Source organism: Zalophus californianus, chromosome 6 (genome assembly GCF_009762305.2).
Source record: "Zalophus californianus isolate mZalCal1 chromosome 6, mZalCal1.pri.v2, whole genome shotgun sequence".
NCBI lineage: Eukaryota > Metazoa > Chordata > Mammalia > Carnivora > Otariidae > Zalophus > Zalophus californianus.
Genome location: NC_045600.1, coordinates 2,221,859 through 2,244,119, shown reverse-complemented (window position 1 = coordinate 2,244,119; position 22,261 = coordinate 2,221,859). Strand labels below are relative to the sequence as shown.

General features: G+C 42.0%; 1 protein-coding gene across 10 annotated transcripts in view; it reads left to right on the top strand.

The window, feature by feature from the left end:
* Positions 1 to 21,929, top strand: part of MARK3 (microtubule affinity regulating kinase 3) — a 113,136-nt gene extending 91,207 nt beyond the window's left edge. For 6 of the 10 annotated variants that reach the window (XM_027570023.2, XM_027570022.2, XM_027570019.2 and 3 more), the window contains 6 exons: positions 1,470 to 1,687; positions 4,834 to 4,937; positions 12,577 to 12,834; positions 17,171 to 17,197; positions 18,530 to 18,574; positions 20,990 to 21,929. In XM_027570023.2, coding sequence (XP_027425824.1) covers positions 1,470 to 1,687; positions 4,834 to 4,937; positions 12,577 to 12,834; positions 17,171 to 17,197; positions 18,530 to 18,574; positions 20,990 to 21,335 — 998 coding nt within the window. In that variant the 3' untranslated portion in view covers positions 21,336 to 21,929. The remainder of the gene's footprint in view (positions 1 to 1,469; positions 1,688 to 4,833; positions 4,938 to 12,576; positions 12,835 to 17,170; positions 17,198 to 18,529; positions 18,575 to 20,989) is intronic. The other 4 variants (XM_027570025.2, XM_027570024.2, XM_027570020.2 and 1 more) reach the window with 3 other exon arrangements.
* The last annotated feature ends 332 nt before the right edge of the window (positions 21,930 to 22,261 follow it).

Genomic DNA, 22,261 nt, shown 5'->3' with positions numbered 1-22,261 from the left:
AGACAGTCACACCATAGAACGCTACTTGGCAATAAAAAGGAACAAAGTATTGATGGGTGCAACCGTTTGTATAGATATCAAGGGAACTCTGCTGAGTGGGGAAAAAAATCTCAAAAGGTATCATGAAATTGATTCCGTTCGTGTAACAGTCTCAAAAAGAGAGAATCCAGAGATGGAGACCAGACTAGTGGTTGCCAGTGTTGAGGGAACTAGAGGTTGGGGTGGAGAGGATGGCTGTGCTGGAAAAGGACAGTCCTTGAGATGGAACTGCTCTGGCTTCACTGGTGGCGAGCCTGGGTGGTTACTGTGCGCGGAGCTCACTGTGGCCTGGACGCCAGTGGCACTGGTGACACAATGCAGTCAGGTTTCATAGCAGATCAGCAGTAACCCTAAAAATGCAGGATGTCCTTAGCTGTCTCATGCTGTTGAGAAGAAAGATAAGTGTTAAGGGTAATATCACCCATGCTTGGTTAATTCTTTGTTTTTTATGTTAAAATTCCCAAACTTAGAGCTTAATTGTTTCCCTCCCACAAATAAAAGCAAACCTTTGTATACTTCTAATTCAGTTCCAAATAAATTTACCATTTAGATTTTTCTCCAAGAAGTAGCTTTTTTGTACCCCACCCTAAGCCGTGTTTAATAGATCTAAAATATAAAGTCTCTTCTATAGAATAAATGATGAGCATATATGATGCCATTCCTGAAGATCACCACTGGATGACATACATAACGAATATACTAGTTATCTTGTTCATTTCCAAAATTCTTTGAACTCCAAATCTCCTGTGCTACCATCAGAGTCTCCCAATGCTTTTTTGTAGGACATAAGTTAATTGTCCATCCAGGATGTTCCCAGGTGTAGTCCTCCTGGGGTGGGAGTGTGGCTGGGAACATGGCATTCCTCTGCTTGTGTCCCCTTTCCCTGTCTACTCAAATTCCTGTTTATCTAGAAGATTATGAGTGCTTTAAAAAAGATCCAGGATAAAACTTCAAAAGTAATGACCCATAAATCTGTTCTGTTCCGAAAGGTGAAGGCCTCTCTTGTACAAAAAAGGATAAGGTTCACTCAGATGTACCAGGCGAAGCAGTTCATTCTGCATGATGTATGTGCATCAAGTTAGTTTGATTATATATCTGTACAGTAGCACTCTCTGAAGATGTTTTCAGTGGACAGCTATCCCTGAAGATGTCTCTGAAGCACAACTATACAAGCTTATGAATTAAAAAAAAAGAACAAAACCAAAACTTTAAGAAAAGTAGAAAGGGACAAGTAAGTGAAATTTCAAAATTGAACTCATTGCATAGGGAAGACATTATACGTGAATGGGAAATACCCTACAGGATTTTACTATCTTGTATTTTCTTAGATGATAGCAGTGTTAGGTCGACCATCTTATAAAATACGTTTATTTTCACAGAATAAAACATAAAACTATATTCTGGCTTTTAAAAAGTAACTCTTATTTTAGCTGGACCAGCTATTCCTTCAGTTGTGGCATATCCGAAAAGGAGTCAGACCAGCACTGCAGATAGTGACCTCAAAGAAGATGGAATTCCTTCCCGGAAATCAGGCGGAAGTGCTGTTGGAGGAAAGGGAATTGCTCCAGCCAGTCCCATGCTTGGGAATGCAAGTAATCCCAATAAGGCCGATATTCCTGAACGCAAGAAGAGCTCTACTGTCCCTAGTGTAAGTATTGTTAAGCTAGAGGGCATTGCTAGGATTGTAGGGTTATGGCGGTCTGGGCATTTTGTTCCTCTGTTCTCATCCACCTGCAGTACTGTCCCCACAAGGCCACCATGCCCAATCTCAACCTCTAGAGATCACCTTCAATACCTGTGTTGAAGGTGTTTCTTGCTGAGCCCCATCCCACTAGATGAGTGTTCAGATCTTTCTTGTCAAGGGCTGTTTCTGGTTATTCCACAAGCATCTGCTGAGCTTTAGGTCATATCAGGTGCTAAGAAATAGAAATACCTCATAGCCTAAGAGGGAATAAATAAAATCAAATGATGACAGTGCAGACAGGCGACTGCAGACAGAAGCCTAACAGAGTCTCTGCAGGACACTGGGGGGTCTGATTGCCTGAGGGCCTGGGATATGGTGTGCATCTTCCTAGGGCTCTCACGATAAAAGAACATTTGAATGAGTCCTTACTGTGTGCCAGGGACTCTGCCAAGTGCTTTTCCATGTATTAGCTAAATTTTAGGTGAGAAAATGAAGAAAAGTTAGGTAATTTCCTAAAATTATACTGCTGATCTGTATCCATTCTCTTAATCCCTATCCTTAACATATCTCCTCCTTAAATAGGTAGTATTTATTAAATTAAATTCAGTCTATTCAGTTTCAGGAACTTTTCTGTGAATCGAAACATGTTCTGTCTGACTAATACAGTAATTATTATTCTTAGCACTCTTGAAGTAATTTTAGAAAGAATTTGCAGAGAATGTACAGTCTTAGGAATATTCTGTAACCACATTTTTTTCCTACAAAGTTAACAGTGACATAGCCCTCCCTCTACCTCAAAAAGCCCAAAGTGAGAGGACCCATGGAGAAGCTGGGCTGCTCCTTTCGGGAGGCTTTTATTTGTGCTGTTCTGGGCATAGGCGCTCATAGAGAAGCCCAAGGGGGTTTGTCTGCTCCATTCTCTGACCTTGTGTTTTATCAGAGTAAACCCTGTGTGAAAGATTTTTTATTTTGCCTTCCTAATGACATAAAGTTGGGTTGTCACATCACAGCCCTACAATTTAATTGCAGCCTCCAGCTAAGACATGTCCTCTGCCTTCATGACTTTCTGTCCCTGTTGCTCTACTCAACTGCACACCTCCCTTTTGATGATGTACCCCAAGCATCGTCAGTCATCCATATCTGATTATTTATAAAAGAGAAAAGTAACGTTATTAAAATTTTCTCCCATTTAGACTGGAATTTCCCTGTACATGGTCTACTTGTGCTATATTAAAGGTGGCTGCTTTTCTTTGTTTAAAAAATTGTTCATATCTGATGAAATTCCTTAGTAGTTAATTCCTTGCTTGTTAATTTTGAAAGCATTCCTTTCCTTGCTTAATTTTGAAAGCATTAGCTTTTTAAAAAATTGGTGTGAAATTCATGTGACATAAATAACCGTTTTGAAGCAGACTATTTGGTGGCATTTGGTATATTCACGGTGTTGTGCAACCCCCACCTCTCTCAAGTTCTGAAACTTGATTTCATTACCCCAGAAAAACATCCTATACCCTTTAAATAATCACCTCCTCTCCCCCATATCCTGGCAACTGCTCATCTGCTTTCTCTCCTAATGGATTGCCTACTGTGGGTACTGCATATAAATGGCCTCATCCCATACACAACCTTTTGTGACTGACTAATTTCCCTCAGCGTAATAATATTCTCAAGGTTCATCCAAGTTGTAGCATGTATCAGCACTTCCTGCCTTTTTAAGTATCAGTTTGTTGCTCTGTTCATCCCTTGATGGACATTTAGATTGTTTCTACCTTTTGGTTATTATTAATAACATTGCTATAAACATTTATGTGTAAGTTTCTATTTAGACTTGTGTTTTCATTTCTGTTGGATTCATACCTAGGAATGAAATTGCTGTCTCCTGTGGTAATTCAATAATTAACTCTTTTTGAGGCACTGCCAAACTCCAAACTTCCCCACACTGCACCATTTCCCATTCCTTCCATATATGAGAGTCCCTATTTCTCCACATCCTTGCCAGCACTTTTTATTTTCTGTTTTTTATTATAGCTGTTCTAGGGGCGCCTGGGTGGCTCAGTCGTTAAGCATCTGCCTTCGGCTCAGGTCATGATCCCGGGGTCCTGGGATCGAGCCCCGCATCGGGCTCCCTGCTCAGCAGGAAGCCTGCTTCTCCCTCTCCCACTTCCCCTGCTTGTGTTCCCTCTCTCATTGTGTCTCTCTCTGTCAAATAAATAAAATCTTTAAAAAATAAATAAATAAAATCTTTTAAAAAAAATCTATTATTATAGCTGTTCTAATGGGCAAAAAGTGGTACCTTGTTGTGCCTTTGATTTGCATTTCTTTAATGACCAGTGGTGTTGAGCATCTTTTCATGTGCTCATTGGCCTTCTTTGGAGATACACCTGTTCAAGTCTTTTGCCCATTTTAAACCAGACTGTTTGTCATTTTGTAGTTGAGTTGTAAAAGTTTTTTATGTATGTTGAAACTTTACCAAATATATGATGTGAAAATATTTTCTCCTATTCTCTAGGTTCTCTTTTTACATTCTTGGTAATATCCTTTGATACACAAAAGTTTCTAATTTTAATAAAGTCCAGTTTATCAGTTTTTTTCCTTTTGTTATTCGTGCTTTAGTGTCATATCTCTGAATCTGTATAATGCAAGGTTGTGGGCTGATAAAAACTAATAGTTTTATAGTTTTAAGACTTACATTTAGATCTTTATTTTTCATTTTTATTATTTTCATGTTTATATTACTTAATTTGTATATTTACCTTATATTTCTAATCCTTGCTTTTTGATTTTTGTTTTAAAAGCATTAGCTTTTAAAAACAGTGGCTATCTTCCTACTCTGTTTTAAGTGTGAGTTATTAATTTATGGATTATTATTGCCAACTTTTTAGAGTCACGCTACCATAGCCAGCTTTCATTCTTTCTGCCAGGAGACAGGACAGAGACTGTTGCCTCCACTCCCTTTTGTGATCTTTTAGCCAGTACTACTGATAGCTTACTGTCGGTTTATTCAAAGACTAAATTATTCATGTGTATTTAGATGAGCTTTTTTTCCTCTTTGTACTCTCCTTATTACTAAATGGTAAAAAGACAAAAAATGCCTCCTCCTTTGTTTTTAATAGAGTAATACAGCATCTGGTGGAATGACACGGCGAAATACATACGTTTGCAGTGAAAGAACTACAGCTGATAGACATTCAGTAATTCAGAATGGGAAAGAAAACAGGTATGAAATTTTACCTGTTTGCAAGAAAATTTGTTTTTCCCAAAAGAAATGGAAGCATGTTGTTTACTTCTCAGTTTTTATAATCAGAATTCAGATAATAATGGTAAGTATTCTTTCACGGTAAGTTAAACACAATGCAAATTTTTAGGAAGATACTAGAATTCCAAATTCCTCTCATCATCCAGAGCTTATCAGGCTGTGTGTGTCATGGTTGAAAGGGTTGAGTTAAATCAGGGAGCTTTCCCACAGGAGACACATCTTAAGCTGTGTTGTAATTGTAGAATAGCAAATAGGGGAGTGGACATTATTTTGTGTACATTAACAAGTTGAACAAAGGGTAAAGTGGGGAGGGATAAGGACCCGGGGCACGGGGAGCCAGGCCTCGGGAGGACAGTGTGAGGCAGGGTGAGTGAGCCTTCAGTGACAGGCAGGCGGGTTACCAAAGGGGCCAGGTGGATAAGCGGAGTGGGAAAAGTGGGATAAAGTAGGGCCAAAACCAACGTTTAGGAGGAGAGAAAGAAGAAAGAGGTTGAGATTGGTGGAGTAGTTAAATATATTCTGTATGGAACAAATTTCTCAGGCAAGCATGGATTTTTCTTCGTTCTTTTGGTAAGAGTAGCATATAAATGAAATTCAGAGGGGTGAGGTAAAGCCACAATGAGCAAATAAAGTTCTGGAGTAGAAATCCATTAAGTAAATTCCCACCATCTTTCATTGTCCCCTGGCTGCCTAACTTGAACATTGTCTGGTCTCGTCACAGTCCCGTGTCTGGCATCAAAACAGTTTCTTTCTTTTTTGCTGACATTTACTTTCTGAAGATGCATTATATGGTTTCTGTTCCCTTTAGATCTCATTAGTCAAATGTTTGATCACTAACTCCTATGACAGCCTAAGCAAAGATTCTTCTTTCCTCTTTCATCCTCAAAACCAGACTGTTTGTCATTTCCCTCTTCCATAGACTACTTAACTTTGAATTGACATGAAGCTAAAAGCTTGTTGTGTGAGATTATGTTGGTTATTCAGTGCGTTTTTAAAAATATTTACATTCTAGTATTCTCTTTTCTGATTCCTATGTACTTGTTTTAACATTGTCTTTTTCCTTGTGATTAAAAACTATCAGTACCTTGAGTATGATACAGCAGCTGTGCTAGACAGCTTACAAATAATGATTGATTTTTTAATAGTAGTCTGTTCTCTGGTAAAGTTTCTTACATTACATTCTCAAATCTATCATTTCTTCTAGTTCAAAGTTATTTTTTTTTTTAGTTCAAAGTTATTTAATAGAGTATATCAATAGAAGACAATTAGAAGTTTCTAATGTAAATGTTGTTTCATGACTCTTCTTCCTTTTGGAAATTCTTAGTTGCTGAACTATTTTACCAGATTCTTTTTGACCTTTAGGAAATACAGTTCTCTGAGGTAAAAGGCTGTTAAGACCAGGATCTCCTCTCTGCCCCCAGCTTGTGTTTGTGTGGTGCACGTGCTCTTCTGACTCTCCCTTCCTGCAGTATTCGATTCACTCTTTGGAAATAGTTTGAAGAATTCTCTAATTTCTTTGGAGTCGTTACCTGTCTGTGTCTTCCCTCTCAGGGCTGACCCCTCCTTATCTCAGCTTAGGCCTCATTGCTACAGTAGCTTCAATCATTTAAATGCTTTGCTTTTGAAAGTATTGTTTTTATCTTTAGCCAAATAGAGCCTCAGTGTCAAACCACTCAAGACATGGCCCAAAATTTGTATAATATCTGGATTTTCTTTTTCTATCATATAAATTCATTGAAAAACTGGAAAATTATTGGAGGCTTGAATGGCAAACTAGTCATATTTTTTACTTTCAGTTAGGGCAGTAAATGTGACAACTTTCTCACCCTTAAAGTCGATGCTGAGTTGTAAATTGGATGCACTGCACCATCTCTGTGCACAGATGACTTCTTAGGCAGATGGTTACTCTCTCCTCTCCCCATGTAGATCTTTGACTCCTTGACTAAAATACTGGTGAGCTACAGGATGCCTGGATCCCTGTTAACTTCTGGAGGATGTTCATTTTCTTTTTCCTTTTTTTTTAAGATTTTATTTATTTATTTGACAGAGAGAGAGACAGCGAGAGAGAGAACACAGGCAGGGGAAGGGGGAGAGGGAGAAGCAGGCTTCCCGCTGAGCAGGGAGCCCAATGCGGGGCTCGGTCCCAAGACCCCGGGATCATGACCTGAGCTGAAGGCAGATGCTTAACAACTGAGCTGCCCAGGCGCCCCAGACGTTCATTTTCATTTTTAACCATGAATATATGGGACTTTTTTCTTATATACGCATATGTTTATACAAAATTCCAACATGAGCATGATCATGGCTAGTAAAGGCGGTGCGAGTTTGAACCAAAGGCGGTACATGTCCTAAACAAGCTCTTCTCCAGCTGTCTTCCAAATCCTGCCATGAGCATGGGGTGATGTTTTAAATTCGCCCCACTGGCGATGCCGTTTCATTTTAAAATTAATTTTATGGATTAATTCTTACCAGTGCAGTCTTTTTGTTTTATTGGCCTTACTGTTTGAAAATAAAGAAATCGTTGTTTAAAGGACAGAAGTTACAGGATTTGGCAAACTCTTGCTTTGGCTTGAGCACATGTGAACTGTTTTCTAAGTCAGACCATTGTTTTGACATCGGGCATGCCGAAATCCATCTTACTTTTGCTACATCTCCGGATGTAATTATTCTACCTTCTTCCGATGGCGGACTCTCACTGTGGCCCATTTCCAAAAATGACGAATAGTCAGTATAAACTAGGCATGAGAAAGTGTTACCACATCTTCAGTTGCATGATTCTGTCACAGTTGTGTAGGTTCTTACAATGAGTCTTAAACCACTTAGCACAGAGGCTGACGCATAGTGCTCAACACATACTAGCTTATGAAAGTATCGATGGTAAACCATTCAGATGGGAATGTCAAGAATTTTCTTAGTTTACACTCATTTCTCAACTTAATTATTTGGTAACCTACACACATAATGTGGACTCTGTGTCCTGCTCTTTCATATGCTTTTAGATACCTATAGGAGACTGTTGGAAAATGTATTCAGTTGAGGGCCCCCAAAGATGTAGTGTGATATGGTTATAATAAAGCACAATGGAATCTTTTCAAAAAAGTTTTAGGTATTTGATATTCTAGGTAAGATTTTAAAATTGTGGGGCGCCTGGGTGGCTTAGTCGTTAAGTGTCTGCCTTCAGTTCAGGTCATGATCCCAGGGTCCTAGGATCAAGCCCCACATCAGATTCCTTGCTCAGCAGGAGGCCTGCTTCTCCCTCTCCCACTCCTCCTGCTTGTGTTCCCTCTTCCGCTGTCTCTCTCTGTCAAATAAATAAAATCTTAAAAAAAAAAAAGATTTTAAAGTTGTAAAGTGTTTCTTTTATTTTATCCATTTGTCCTACATCACGGCACAGGGATTGAGCAGAGAAAGTTGACACATGTATCTTTCAGGTTAAATTTTTAATTCTGCCTTTGCCCTATCACTGAGTACGGTTTGAATCAGCAACCAAAACATTCCATATCAGAATGTTCTGATACGGCATAAATGTCATTTCAAACAAATTCAGAATACCTATCCTTTATTAACTGTAAGTAGATTAGAGTTTCCAAAAATGATAATCAGACATAAATGCAAAGCAATTCAATTAACAGGAACCTCGAACAACTTGAATTGTAAGAAAAGTTACTATTTCTGTAGGTTAAGGTTTGAAAATGGTTTTCCCTTGGACCCAGAAATACTAAAAATGTAACGCAGCTACTGTTTTGCTGATGTAGATGATTATGAGCTAATCTATTAAATATAACCACCATTTTTAGCACTTTTCTGGTGGTAAAATTTTGTCCAGTTTTCACAGCAACCAACTTGATGAACTTTTAGAGTAGTGTGTCAAAAAAATTTAAAAATTTACAATGAAAATATCAATTTACTCTTCCTTTTTTGGAAAGGTTTATAACTTAAAGGAGGGTCACTTTTTTGCTGCAACGTGTCTGTCCAGTCTTGCCATGCTTATGTGCCTTGTCGATCTTGCCTACACGGCCCAGCCATTGAGCAGTATGCCTTGGGGAGGGAGGTGGGGGGAATAGATTGGCATCTTCTTGCTCTGTATGCTGACTAAAAGCCCTTTGCTTCTTCAGGGTCTTTGGGATCATTCATATTCTCCAGGGAAGGAGCCAGACAACCCCTGTCTTCCTTTATTCCCCTGCTTCTAATGCACCCATTGATCCTAGCTCCTAATTTGAGCAAGAGAATGTCAGCAACTAGGCAGAGGCATCAAGTGGGTTGACCCTTGACCTGTCCTAAACAGATAATAGAGCACAAAAGACAGTCGTTATTTATCTATAACTATACACACACACACACACACACACACACACACACACACACACACACACACACACACACACACACACACACACACACACACACACACACACACACACACACACACATCTGTTTGTATGAGAAACAAGCAAGCCTTTCTCAGATAGTTGAATCTGTTTCTGTTTCTCCCCCTCCCACCCCCGCTTCTCACTACTACACTTGACTAGTCTTTAAAAAGAGTTGAATCAGTTAGGACTATGTGTTACAGGTGACAAGGAACCCAGTCCAAACAAACTTAAATTAAAAAGGGCATCTTTGGGGCGCCTGAGTGGCTCAGTCAGTTGAACGCCAGTTGACTCTTGATTTTGGATCAGGTTGTGATCTCAGGGTTGTGAGATTAAGCCCCCCATCAGGCTCTGCGCTCAGTGGGGAGTCTGCTTGGGATTCTCTCACTCCTTCTCCCTCTGCACCCCCCCCGCAGCTCATGCGCTTGCGCGCTGTCTCTCAGATAAGTAAATCTTTTTTTAAAAAGTGTATCTTTGAGTTCCTATAACCAAAAAAGTGCAGGGAAAATCAGGGTCTATCTCCTAATTTCGCTTCCTCTGTAGTCGTTCCCTAGTTGGGCTCAGCAGCATTAGACTTGGCATCTTCCCACACTCAGCTTCTCAGACAGAAGCCCTGGGGCTGTCTCTGGGTCCATGCTGGTGTGGTTCTAGCCATGTGCCCATCTTGTCACTGGCCGGAGTGGCTGGGAAAGTCTGGGGTGGAGTCAGTGACATCCAGAGCCTAGGAACTTGTTTCCCTCATAACAGAACTCAAGTGTCATTGCCCCAGGTAAAAGAGTGGGTGCCGAGTCGCAAAAACACAAAACTGAATCTATTTTTATCTTCATAAGGCATTTGTTTCCAGTTCTTCTGTGACTACATTAGAGCCATTCTCCCAAGTCAGAGGACAAAATTCTCAAAACAAAAATGCAGGGACAAACAGATCTTGAGCAATTTATTACAGACACATCTGCCCCACCCCACCAATCAAGACTGTCAGAGCTCCGGTGACTCATTTCATTAACTTACCTTTTCAGTTAGGAGAGCATTTATTGGGTGCCATGCTTTAGGACACTCAAGCAGGGAAGGGTCACTGTGATACAGTATGGTGTGTAGTAGCAGGTGAACGTAGTACAAAAGGGGATGATAAGCTGCTGATGGGAAAGGACATCAGGGAAAACTTCATGAAGAGGGTGACCTCTGGGTTAAATTTTGATGAAAATAGAAGATACCTGCTCTCCAGGCACAGAGAATAGTTCCTGTGAAAGTTATTTGACCTGATGTATGACCAAGGTTTTGCACATCATAGAAGCTCCCAAAAGTCAGGTTCCAAAAGGTAACAGTAGAAGGTAGAACCTGGAGATGCAGCCAGGCCTGGGCTGTGGGTGCCTGAGGGAAGGACTGGGATGCCAGGGTGAGGGATCTGAACTCAGTCCTGAAGACACAGTGTACTTTTGAAAGGTTATAAGCAGATGAGTGACCAGTGAAGGCCAGGAGGCCAGTGAACACAGGTGCTAAGGTATAGGCCAGTGTGGGAGAGAGGGAAGACCCTCTGTGGGGAGACCCTGGGGTAGAGGTGGGGAGGGTGTGCAGACTGGCGTGCATGATCACAGTTGTGAATCCCTGGCTTGCCTCAAAGGAAAGAAACTGCCTCTTTGGAACTCCGAGGGCAGGGTAACTGAGCTGGAATCAAGGAACAGCGTGGCCGTGGTGAGGCTCCTGTCACTCTCTCTGCCAGGTGCAGCTGCAGGCGTCCAGCCACGTCTGTCGCTCTTTTTCTTTGTCTACGAGCAGTTAAGTTACTCTGACTAGTTTTCCTGCCTTGAAAAAGGGGGTTCTGTTGACCCCTTAGGAATTTTGACTTGTTTATAAAGAAGTGAATGTCCTTTGCATAGGAAGATTCTCATCTATCTTTAAACAGCATAGGACACTTGGATAAATAGCACCTAGTTACTATACCTGTCGTTTTACTAGTCCATTTAAAATATGTCTGTGTGCTTGGGGAACAGGTCGAAAGCACGGTGTGCTCATGTTGTAGATTCACTCGACCACTTCAATTTGAACGGAGACATCTCTTTCGGGAAAGGCTTTATTTTGTACACAGCTTAGAAGACATTGCCCCCTCACATAAATATTCAAACAAGTAAGATGTCATTTTTCTTCTTTAAAGCTAATAAATCTTTTACTGTTTGGAAAAAAAATAGCTACAGGTTAGTAACTGCTGCAGAATCCCTAAAAGAAGGTTAAGAGATTTTTGTTCTAAGGCAAAAATGAGATGGTTTGGGGAGGAAGGTGTGTGCTTTAAATAGCAGGTCGCTCTTTTTGTCACTGCGCCATCATATTGTTGTTTCTGCCTCTGCCTGAACCCAAACCCCCTCCCAGCCTGACAGAACTGTTCGCTTATGCAGCTAGCCCTGCCTCAGTTTGTGCCACATCTTCCACCTGTCGGCTGAGACATCAGAAGTCGATGTCCATGTCAGCCTCTGGGCACCCCACGATGATGGTACCTCCAGTAGACAGTGAAGGAGATAACAGCAAGGCTGTGTAAGACAACTGCACATTCCTCGTGAGACTCTTGTGTGCCCGCCGCTGCTCCATGCTGTGCTGTGGATTTTATAGTCCACGGGTCGTTACTCTTGTGCACAAAATACCCTTCCTGTGTGTGGTTTTAGTTCAGCGCATCCTGTGTCATGGTGTCCTTGGTCGTCTGTGTGTCTTCATGCCTTTGCGCACTCCAAAGGGTGTAAGAAGTACCCTTCCTCTCCATGGTGCTCTTAGCATGTGGAATCTGAAAGCAAATGTGCCTTTTGTGTTTGTGTGCTTCTAAAACTTTTTAGTTGCCTATTCTTCAGTTTCACCCGCATAGCCCATATTTCTTTTATATTGCCAAGGTTCTCTGCATGTAAGCAACTTTGAGAAGGAAGCAAAGGGAAAAAGCTTGAGTTAGCCATTCCTTTGTCCCAGAATTTCCCTGCATTAATCTTGTCCTTGAAAATATGTATATGTCCTATTCCCTTAAACTCCATGAGGCTGTGTTTCATTATATACTGTTTATTTGATACCCTCCTATTTAGCTTGCCTTTTGGTCCTGTGCCCTATAAAATACCCCCTTGGGTCTAGAGATTTATTATAACTGATTTTCTCTACTGTATATAAGAGGTACATTGAGATTGTAGATTTTTGTGTGGCATGTTTGCCACAAAGCTGGGCTTTTGTGAACAAAGATGCGAGGCTGTTCTGTTCTGCTCTTCTAGCACTGTTCCCGATCCGAGGACTCCAGTTGCGTCAACGCACAGTGTCAGCAGTGCAGCCACCCCAGACCGACTCCGCTTCCCACGGGGCACAGCCAGTCGCAGCACTTTCCACGGCCAGCCCCGAGAACGGCGGACCGCCACGTATAACGGCCCGCCCGCCTCACCCAGCCTGTCCCACGAAGCCACACCGTTGTCACAGACTCGAAGCCGAGGCTCCACTAATCTTTTTAGTAAATTAACTTCAAAACTCACAAGGAGGTAAGTGTTGGGTGGTGCCTTTTGTTTGGAGCAAATACAAGAGCAAAAAGAGAAAAATCTTCTCTGTTTTGTGAAGCAACTGCCCAGATACTTTTCACTTTGTCTTTAACTCTTTTTTTTTTTTTGTGGTGAGAGAGATCACAAGCAACAGGGAAGAATAGAGGGAGAAGTAGACTCCCCACTGAGCAGGGAGCCTGATGCGGAACTCGATCCCAGGACCCTGGGATCATGACCTGAACTGAAGGCAGACGCTCAGCTAACTGAGCCACCCAGGCGCCCTTCGCTTTGTCTTTAGCTCGTGTTTTTCTGGTTTATATATAGAACTTTATATTTTAAAACCTTTTAGAATAGGAATTACAGAGTTCAGAATCTTCACAGCACCAAAAATCCTCTAGCACTTGGGAGGCTGTTGTTTTCTTTAATTGCTGTTCCTTTTGATCACACTTCTGTCCACGTGGCATGTTTACTGCACTTTAGCAAAACCCCACCTCCAGTGTAGGCTGACACTCCAGAAGCAGTCCCTGTAGAAGACAGCGTGTGATGTGACCAACCCTGGACACGGAGGAGAGAGACATTTCTTCTCTCATCTCCTGTCATTGTCATTGAAGACCATTAAGTTTCTTAGGGTCTAAATCTTAAAACTGTTCTCTCTGTTGGTCTCAATAAGTTATAGTAAGAACAAGGTGTCTTGCTCAAACTGTGTAGTTTGGCATATAAAAGTCCTGATTTCTTTCAGCAAGAAGCTTGTATCTGGTTATGGTATAAAATCCTTTTTCCCTTGAGGTACTTTGAACTTTGTTTCCGTAACCTAATCTGGAGGCTGCAAAGGCTTAGAATCTTTGATTGCTATAAGAGGAAGAAGAAAAAGTGCCCCTATGCACCATAAGCACACAGGCAGAGTCACCATTATCTAGGATCACACTCAGGAGACCTGAGCACCCCTGTACTCTCAGGACTCCCAGAAGAGTTTCTTCTTGAAGAAATTGAGCCTCACGGGGTGCCTGGGTGGCTCAGTCGATTAAGTGTCTGCCTTCAGCTCAGGTCATGACCCCAAGGTCCTGGGATCGAGCCTCACATTGGGCTCCCTGCTCAGCAGGGAGTCTGCTCCCCCCATTCTTGTGCCCCTCCCCCAGCTTGTGCTCTCTCTCTCTCTCTCTCCCACTCTCTCTCAAATAAATAAGTAAAATATTTAATACAAATAAATAAATAAATTGAGGCTCACTGTGGATTAGTATGTCCAGGGCATCCTGCAGCTTTGCGTGTTGCAGGCACTCTTGTTCGTCATCTGTATTTTACTCAGAACAGCAGAGTCTGAAATGGCTGGCACCCCCCACCCCTTTGTTTCTCCATACTCCCTGTGGCTCACTAGCTGGCTGCTGTTTCCTGCTATCTTTGGTATTTAACCTGTAAGCCAGATACTACTTTTCAGTCTCCTTAATTCGTCCAATAATTTTATGTTCTTTTAGATGAATCACTTGAATTTAGCCAAGTCACATTCAACTGTCTTTCTCCAGGTAATCTGCTTGTTGTCAGGACACTAACTACCAGTTAGGGAGGACTTCTGCTATCCGTTATTAACAGGACGTCAGAGGGGGGCCAGAAGTTACAGTCCAGCCTCTTACGCCACCCCTTTGCTGAAACCCCCTGTTCTAAACTGGGCAGAAGAGTAGAATGGTCTAAAGGACTTTGCCAGGTTTGGGGCACCCACTAGGGACCAGTAAGAGAAGCAGGGAGCTTAATCCAAGAAGAGTCTGGTGACCCCCAGAATAATTCCTTCCTTCCTTTCAGGGTCATCCTATGGCCTGTCCCAGGCCTCCCTGCCCCCTGGTTCCTTCCTTATGGACTAAACTGAAGTAGAATCTGCCTCTGAAACTCGGGTGGTAGGGGACAGAGCCAGGTATGATCCAGCAGGCTGTTAGCTCCCTGGCCTAGCTTAATACTGACTGGTGTTAAGCCCAGGGAGAGCCCTGAGCACAGCAGGGATGCACACCAGTCAGGTCTTTCTGAGCTCTAGTTGCAGGACAGGCAGCTGTTTGTCTTTATACTTTGGTCTATAATGGGCTCTTTAAATAAAACCTTACATATCAGGAATATCCTTGAATTTATTTGTTGCCTTTGTGTTCTTTTTCTGGTCATCTTAATGCTATTATTGTTACAGATAACATCACCTACCATTTATTGATCGCTTACCATGTGCTAAGATGAATAGATGTCTATAGATTTATAGAGATATATTTGTTTTACGTTTATAAAGATGCACATGTGTACACACACATTCTCACACATTCATTTAATCTCCACAGTCTGCCTGTGTAGTAGGTATTATCCCAATGTTGCAGGACAACTTGGGAGATGAGGTTTAGAGAGTTTAAGGCACATGTTCAAGATTCTACAGCCAAAAGTTGCTGAGCCAGGTCTGGGCCTCAGAGGCCCTGAGGCCGCTTCATGTGCTGCCCTACAGGGCTATCAGGGACAGTGCGCGTCCTTGTCCCTCATTTTCTAATGTAGTTTATTTCATGTCTTTGAATTAAAATTGGAGACTGAGTTTTCTTGGTTTAATTTTTAAAAAAATCTTGGGGTTCAATTTATTTTACATTTCCAGGCAATTTCCTCTCCTAAAGATTTGCAGAAATATAGTCTTCTCTTTGTTGAAGTTTGCAAACTGAGGTCTGTAGCTTCCCCTGGTTGCTACACTTTAGAAGTCCACTGATATAACTAAGTGTTAGATTAGCATAGGCTGCTTATCCCGCCCTAACAATAATTGTGTGGATCAGAGCCCTGGTACCTGAAAGAGGCTCAGGTGTTCTTATGTAGGTGCTGCATCGGAGACCTGCTAAGGTTTGGTGGGAAGGGAGCTGGCACCACCAGGAGGCCTGCACTCTGCTCTTGGCCCTGACTCTGCCCTGGATACGTGTGGCTTCAGAGAGCGGTGTGCTCTGAGGCCGTGTGTAGTCAGAAGGAGGCCTGCGTAGGGTGCTCAGAGTTGCTCATACCCTGTAGATACGACGTATATGCCACTGTGTGCCTCAGATTGGTACATGGAGCCCCGGGCGCAGCCTCAGTCCTGCCGCTGCTCCCCTCTATACCTCAGGGATTTGTGGCAGGAAAAGTGAAGAAAAGCAGTCCTATGGTACTTGACCAATAACCCTGACTTTTCTCAGGCAGAAAATTTGAAATGAAAATACATTTTAAAGATCTTTTAATCAGTTTTCAACTAAAATAATCTTTTGCATAATCCTACCTTATGTTTACGTAGTGCTTAATTATTTACAAAATATCGTTACGTGCATGATCTTGTCTACTGCGTGTAACCCTGCTGTGTACCACTTCTGATCTGATTATGAAGTGGTTGGCTGTTATCCACAGTAGTTAGATATTTATTAATTGCTTGTATCTGAAGCAATGCCAAATTATCCATGTTAGAAGAACAAGTCCAAGGCATTCATTACTTCTTTCACTCAGACTGAATTCTGTGTTCAGTTACAGAACTGGGAAGTTTCAGAAATAGTTTGGCAAGCCCAGCCTGCACTTGCCCAGGAATGCTGACCACATGATCATACAAGCCCGACTCATAGTTTGGAATTTCTTTTGTCAGATTCTGTTCAGAACAACCTGAGCATCTCCTTAATTTTTAACGAGCAGAGTCCCTTCTAAATACAGCTCTTCCAGTGTATTCCATAAAACATAAATTGAAACCCCATTGTTATCATTTAATTTCCATTCATTTTGCCATCTAAAACTCTGAAAAGTCTGCTTCATTTTAAACCCCAATTACTTAGTTTTTTCTTAAAAAGTGATTTATGTCCTATACTGTAATAGACATTCTGTGAATGTTTAAATCATTTTTCTGAGATAAGTAAGGGTTCTCTTAATGTTTGAACATTTTAAAATGAAATTTTTAATGTTATATAAGAAGGTGAGGTTTTTGTTCATAAGACATTCTGAAGAGGATGAAGAGGTGTTACCCTCTTACTCTAGTGTACTGCAGATGAGTTCCATCACTTCTCTAACACAGGATGTTGGATTTTATCATCTTAAAGTATATCCATCTAAGAAACCTTTAAATAAATTTAATTACAGCTAATGTCAATATTTACTGCTGAATTTATCTTACAAGTAAGATTTTTTTATATTTCTAGAAAATTAAAAGATCACATACTCAATTATCTGTGATTTTATTTTTTCAACAAATGTCGTGTTTCATTGTTCATTGGACAGAAAGAGGAGCCCTGTTTTATTTGTCGTTTTTCTTTCTCTCTATAATTGACTAGATTTTCTATTTAATTTGTGCAAGTCATTTTTGTTAATTTTTTTTTTTTGGCTTAATTTCTTTTAGAAACATGTCATTCAGGTTTATCAAAAGGTAGGACTTATATATACACATTATTTTTTTTTGATTCTTACCCCAAAATGGCTCCTGCAATTAACATCAGGTTTGGCTTTCTAGCCTTGTTTTTGTTTTGTTTTGTTTTCTTAAAAACTAAACTTTCTGCTGAGAACTAAATACTTACTTCTTTGTAAGGAAACCTTGAAAAGAAATAGATTAACTCTGTCAGGCATTTGTAAAGGGACTGTGACACCCATTAACAATAGGCCTGTGCATGCTCTGTGCATTTTCTTTCTTTGGTAGAATTATTTAGCATCCAAATAATTCTGTCTTCATACTAATAACACTTAGCATGCTTCTGTTTGAAGAATGAGATGTTCAGTAATATTAATGTACAGTTACTGATTGGCCTCAAGCCCGCAGAAGGTAAGTGGTGACTGTTGCCATCTTTTAGCAAAAGGCTTTAAAATGACCGGGAAATTAGGTAATATTTTTACATGGGAAACAAGCACAAAATTCAAACCTACAACCTCATTTGGTTTGAGGTTTTCAGAAATAAAGATGTGGGCACCTGATAGTGGAAATGTTTTAATATTTTCAGAGAGTTGAAGAGTAAGTAGTATTCTAAAAGCTGCTTTCCACCAACCACTGAAGGAAGTAGGTCTCATTACTTTTACTGAAAGCACTGTGGTAAATATTATATATTCCTACCAGATGAGTACTTTTTGATGATGGTGAGTCAGGAGAACAAAAACACTGCTCACGGTCTTGGAATGCACACAGAATGAGGCAAAAAATCTGCCATTTGGGCCACCTGTGTCCAGAAGGCCAGGCTATGGGGGTCTATGTGTTGATGAGGTCAGTGGGTCACTGAAAGGCTGTGTGAACGTGAGCTCTGTTAAAACTGTGGGAGGAGCGCTTTCCTCTTATAGGAAATTCCCCTCCATGATTGTTTTTTAATCTTCCCAGTTGTCAAATTTTCCCTTGCACAGGAAATTTTGTAGTTGGAGGTAGGATTTAACTGCTAGAATTAATTTTCCTTTTAGTTAAAACCCATTACACTCTGGGGGAGGGATTAAAAAATCAGAATATCTCCAATTCCAGAGCCGGGCAGGAATACCTGTTGTGTATGTGAAGCGGGTGCAGGGCCAGCCTCCCAGCCCGCCTGCCAGCACACATGGAGAAGGATGGCTGTGGGCTGAGTCACCCCCATGACAGGATGAGTTTAACAAGCACAGCTGGTGACCCGAAGTCCTTTGGGTTTGCTCATTTTATGACATCTGTGTTTGTTTATGGGTGGTTGTATACTGGTCTGTAAGATTTCTTTTCTCTTTCCCGCTTCTCTGCTTCTGCATTCTGTTCGTTGAGGCTTCCAACTGAATATGAGAGGAACGGGAGATATGAGGGCTCAAGGTGAGGGAAATGATTTTTACTTAAAATATTTTATAGGTATTTACCTTGTGTGTGTGGCAGAAACGATGCTCTTTTCTGAATATCCTGCCTCCTATCCTTGCTCTCAATGTAGGATTGCTTGGTGAGGTCCACATTCTGTGGTTGGTGAAGCAGGAGTGTGTGGCTGCTCCCCCCTCCCAGTGGCCACTTGAGGGCGCCAGAGCGCCATGGCCACCAGCACGTGGAAGCCTTCTGTCTCCCCGCCTGACTTGGGCTTTCCACTGGTGTTTGGGTGTTAAAATACGGGACCCTCCTGCCTGGGCGCTGATAGCCTGAAATGAGATCTGGGAGTCGGTAGGAGCACTGTTGACGTGTCCGTAACTCCTGCATGATTCTGGTCTCAAAAGAATGAAGCAGAATATTGAGTAGAATTTTCATATTTTAAATTAGATGTGTCTTTAAGAGTGATTATGTAGTCGAGCGATTTGCTTTTACGTTTTGTAGGTCATTTTGTATTTCATTACACAGACTTGGGTGTTGGGGGAGTTGACCAGATAGGCCTCCAGAGCTGAAGTTCTTGTCCACTTACTTCCTTTCAGTACTAGTTACCAGCATGCTGTCGCAGGTCCCCGTTAACCCATTTGCTCTCCTGGTGGTCTTTCTAAAGCACAGCTCTGATCATGTGACTTTTCTGAATGAAAACTTACAGTGGCCCCATTGCCTGACCTGCCCTGGGTAGCCTCAACAGCCCCGGCCTCCCCTGACCCCACCCCTGCCCCAGTTGAGGTGTCACTCCCACCCCAGGCCTGCCCATGCCGGCCTTGAGCAGGCTCCAGCTGTCCTGAGTTTGCCTACCGCAAGTACATAGCAGCTGTTGTGGGGGTGATGCTGTGCCCCCAGTTCCAGTCCATCTGTACACTTGATTATACCTTCAACACATTCTGTGCTTTCTCTGCGTCCTTGCCTTTGCTTATGATATTCCCTCTGCTCAGCACACGAACTCTTCCCCCACCCCCTTTGTATTGGAATCCCATGGTTCTTGGTAGCTCTTCTCAGATGCCACCCCCTCCTGGAAGCCATTTCCTCATTTCCCTGCACTCCTTCCGTTAGAGGGCCCCACCTGTCATTTCCTGCCACCCTCTTGTGGACCCTTTATACCTTTCCTGTTCTACTGCTGTTGCCTTGAGTTGCAGTCTTCCTTCCCCCAACCCCAACTTAGCTTGAGACCTTTTGCTCATTTCTGTAACCTATTTAGTGACTAATACAGCATTTTATACATAGGAAGCTTCTGATCAATTTGAGGGGATGTGAACTAAATTGAATATTCTACCAGCAGGTTGTCAGCTATCTGCATAGTAAACCTATGGCCCACCCTCAGGTCTGATAAATTTGCCATAGGATGAAGTGTTTTTAACATGCATATACTGGGTGTTTTTAATACACAAGAGTGTCAGTCAATCACCGTCCTCATTGAAGCATCTAATGTATACATGAGAGTGTAAATAACGGTTTGTGGCAATGATGATTAAATGCCGTGAACAGCAAGATATGGTAGATTCCTTGTTGTGGACTTCCCAAGAGAACTGTGCCCAGGACCCCACTGTGACATCACCTCGTAGACATTGGGACCACCCCTTCCACTCTGTGGATCGATACAGCTTGCGTTCAAACTGGTTGTTGGAGTGTTCAACAACAAATAAGCCTTAACATTTCATTTTTCTGCTTCAGTAGTAAGATAATGTCACCTTTGAGTTTTTTTTAACTGTGGAATTAACAGTTTAACAAAATGGCAGGAAAAATATCGAGGTGGGTGGAGGGAATGGAGAGAAGGGTCCACGCCCCCACCCAGCTGTTTACTCAAGGGCCACCTGCAGGGATGGTGATTTTGAACTATGTGGAGACACTGGTTATCCTGAGTAACCACTGTGGTGAAGGTTAGGAGGAACTGACCGGACAGGAGAAGTGGTGGTACAGGGGTAGCGTGCTGGTCAGAGCCAGAAGCTGGCCTGCTGACCCCGCCTCCCTAAGCTGGGCTTTTGGGGGTCTCCCCCGGCTCCTTGCCACCTGCAGTCAGCCTAGAGGGGAACGCTGGGCTCTTCTTGGAGAGGTGCTCAGCTCTCTCTTTCACCTGATCTTCAAGGATTTTGCTTAACAAATTATTTTCTTAATGTTATTAAGTATAGATGGCTGGTGAAGATTTTTCAGCCAAGATTTTTCAACCTTTGCCTGTGTGGGTTATGGTTTGAGGGGAGGGGGTGAGTAATATAGAAGAATGCTTCTCAGTAAAGGAACAGGTCACCACATGGGAGCCTGTGCAAGAGAAGTGTGGAGGTCAGTTATTCTGTTACAGCGAAGATGTTGATTATGAACTAGCTGAACTAGAAAAGGTTGGTTTTTCTGTGCAATTAAAAATAAACCTGCCACTGTGCATTTCAGTCGCAACGTATCTGCCGAGCAAAAGGATGAAAACAAAGAAGCAAAACCTCGCTCCCTCCGCTTTACCTGGAGCATGAAAACCACTAGTTCCATGGATCCCAATGACATGATGCGGGAAATCCGCAAAGTGCTGGATGCCAATAACTGCGACTATGAGCAGAGAGAGCGCTTCTTACTCTTCTGTGTCCACGGTGACGGGCACGCAGAGAACCTCGTGCAGTGGGAGATGGAGGTGTGCAAGCTGCCAAGACTGTCTCTGAACGGGGTCCGGTTTAAGCGGATATCAGGGACATCCATAGCTTTCAAAAATATTGCTTCCAAAATTGCCAATGAGCTAAAGCTGTAACCCAGTAATTACGGTGTAAATTAAGTAGCAATTTAAAGTGTTTTCCTGAACACTGATGGAAATGTATAGAATAATATTTAGGTAATAACGTCTGCATCTTCTAAATCATGATATTAAAATATAAGGACGAGAGCACGCCTGGGAGCGGAAGCTGGCCTTTTTTCTACGAATGCACTACATTAAAGATGTGTGACACGCGTGCCCTCTGTCTTATTTCCATTGCCCTGAAAGTCAGCGTGTGACATCATCGCCACGGGCCTCCTGTCTGTGTGGTGTGAGCGTGGACTGTGCGTGTGAAGTAGTGCATACGGAAGCATCTCCTTACACTGGCAGCCAGAGTTGTTACGAGTACCTCTGTGGGAGATCATTTGGTGCTAAAACATTAAAATTGCCAAGGAGGAAAATATTGAATTACTACTAAGAATTAACGTTAAGACTAGTTGATAATTAATACAGGTTTACAGTTCATGCCTGTGGTTTTGTGTTTGTTGTTTTGTGTTTTTTTAGTGCAAAAGGTTTAAATTTATAGTTGTGAACATTGCTTGTGTTTTTCTAAGTAGATTCACAAGATAATTAAAAATTCACTTTTTCTCAGTAAAATCTTGCATTGTCTCCTACTACTGTATTTAAGACTTAGATTAAGGCAGTGACTAAAAGCATGTTTTGCCTCCACCACCAAGCTGAACAAAAGCAAATGGTAAGTGTATGAAGGCCTGGGGCCACTTTGTCCTTAGCGTGGAGCCCAGCATTTTGTGATTACTAGCATCTTTTTTCTCCAAAGGTAAAAAAGGGAGAAGTCGGCCCTCCTGGCGACCCGCGGAGGAAGGGAATCAGGAGCCTCCGCGAGCCCGTGTGCAGAGGTACCAGGTCCTTACGGTTCTGGGTTTGTTCTCCATGAAGTATGTAATTTTCCTCTCTTGTTGTTT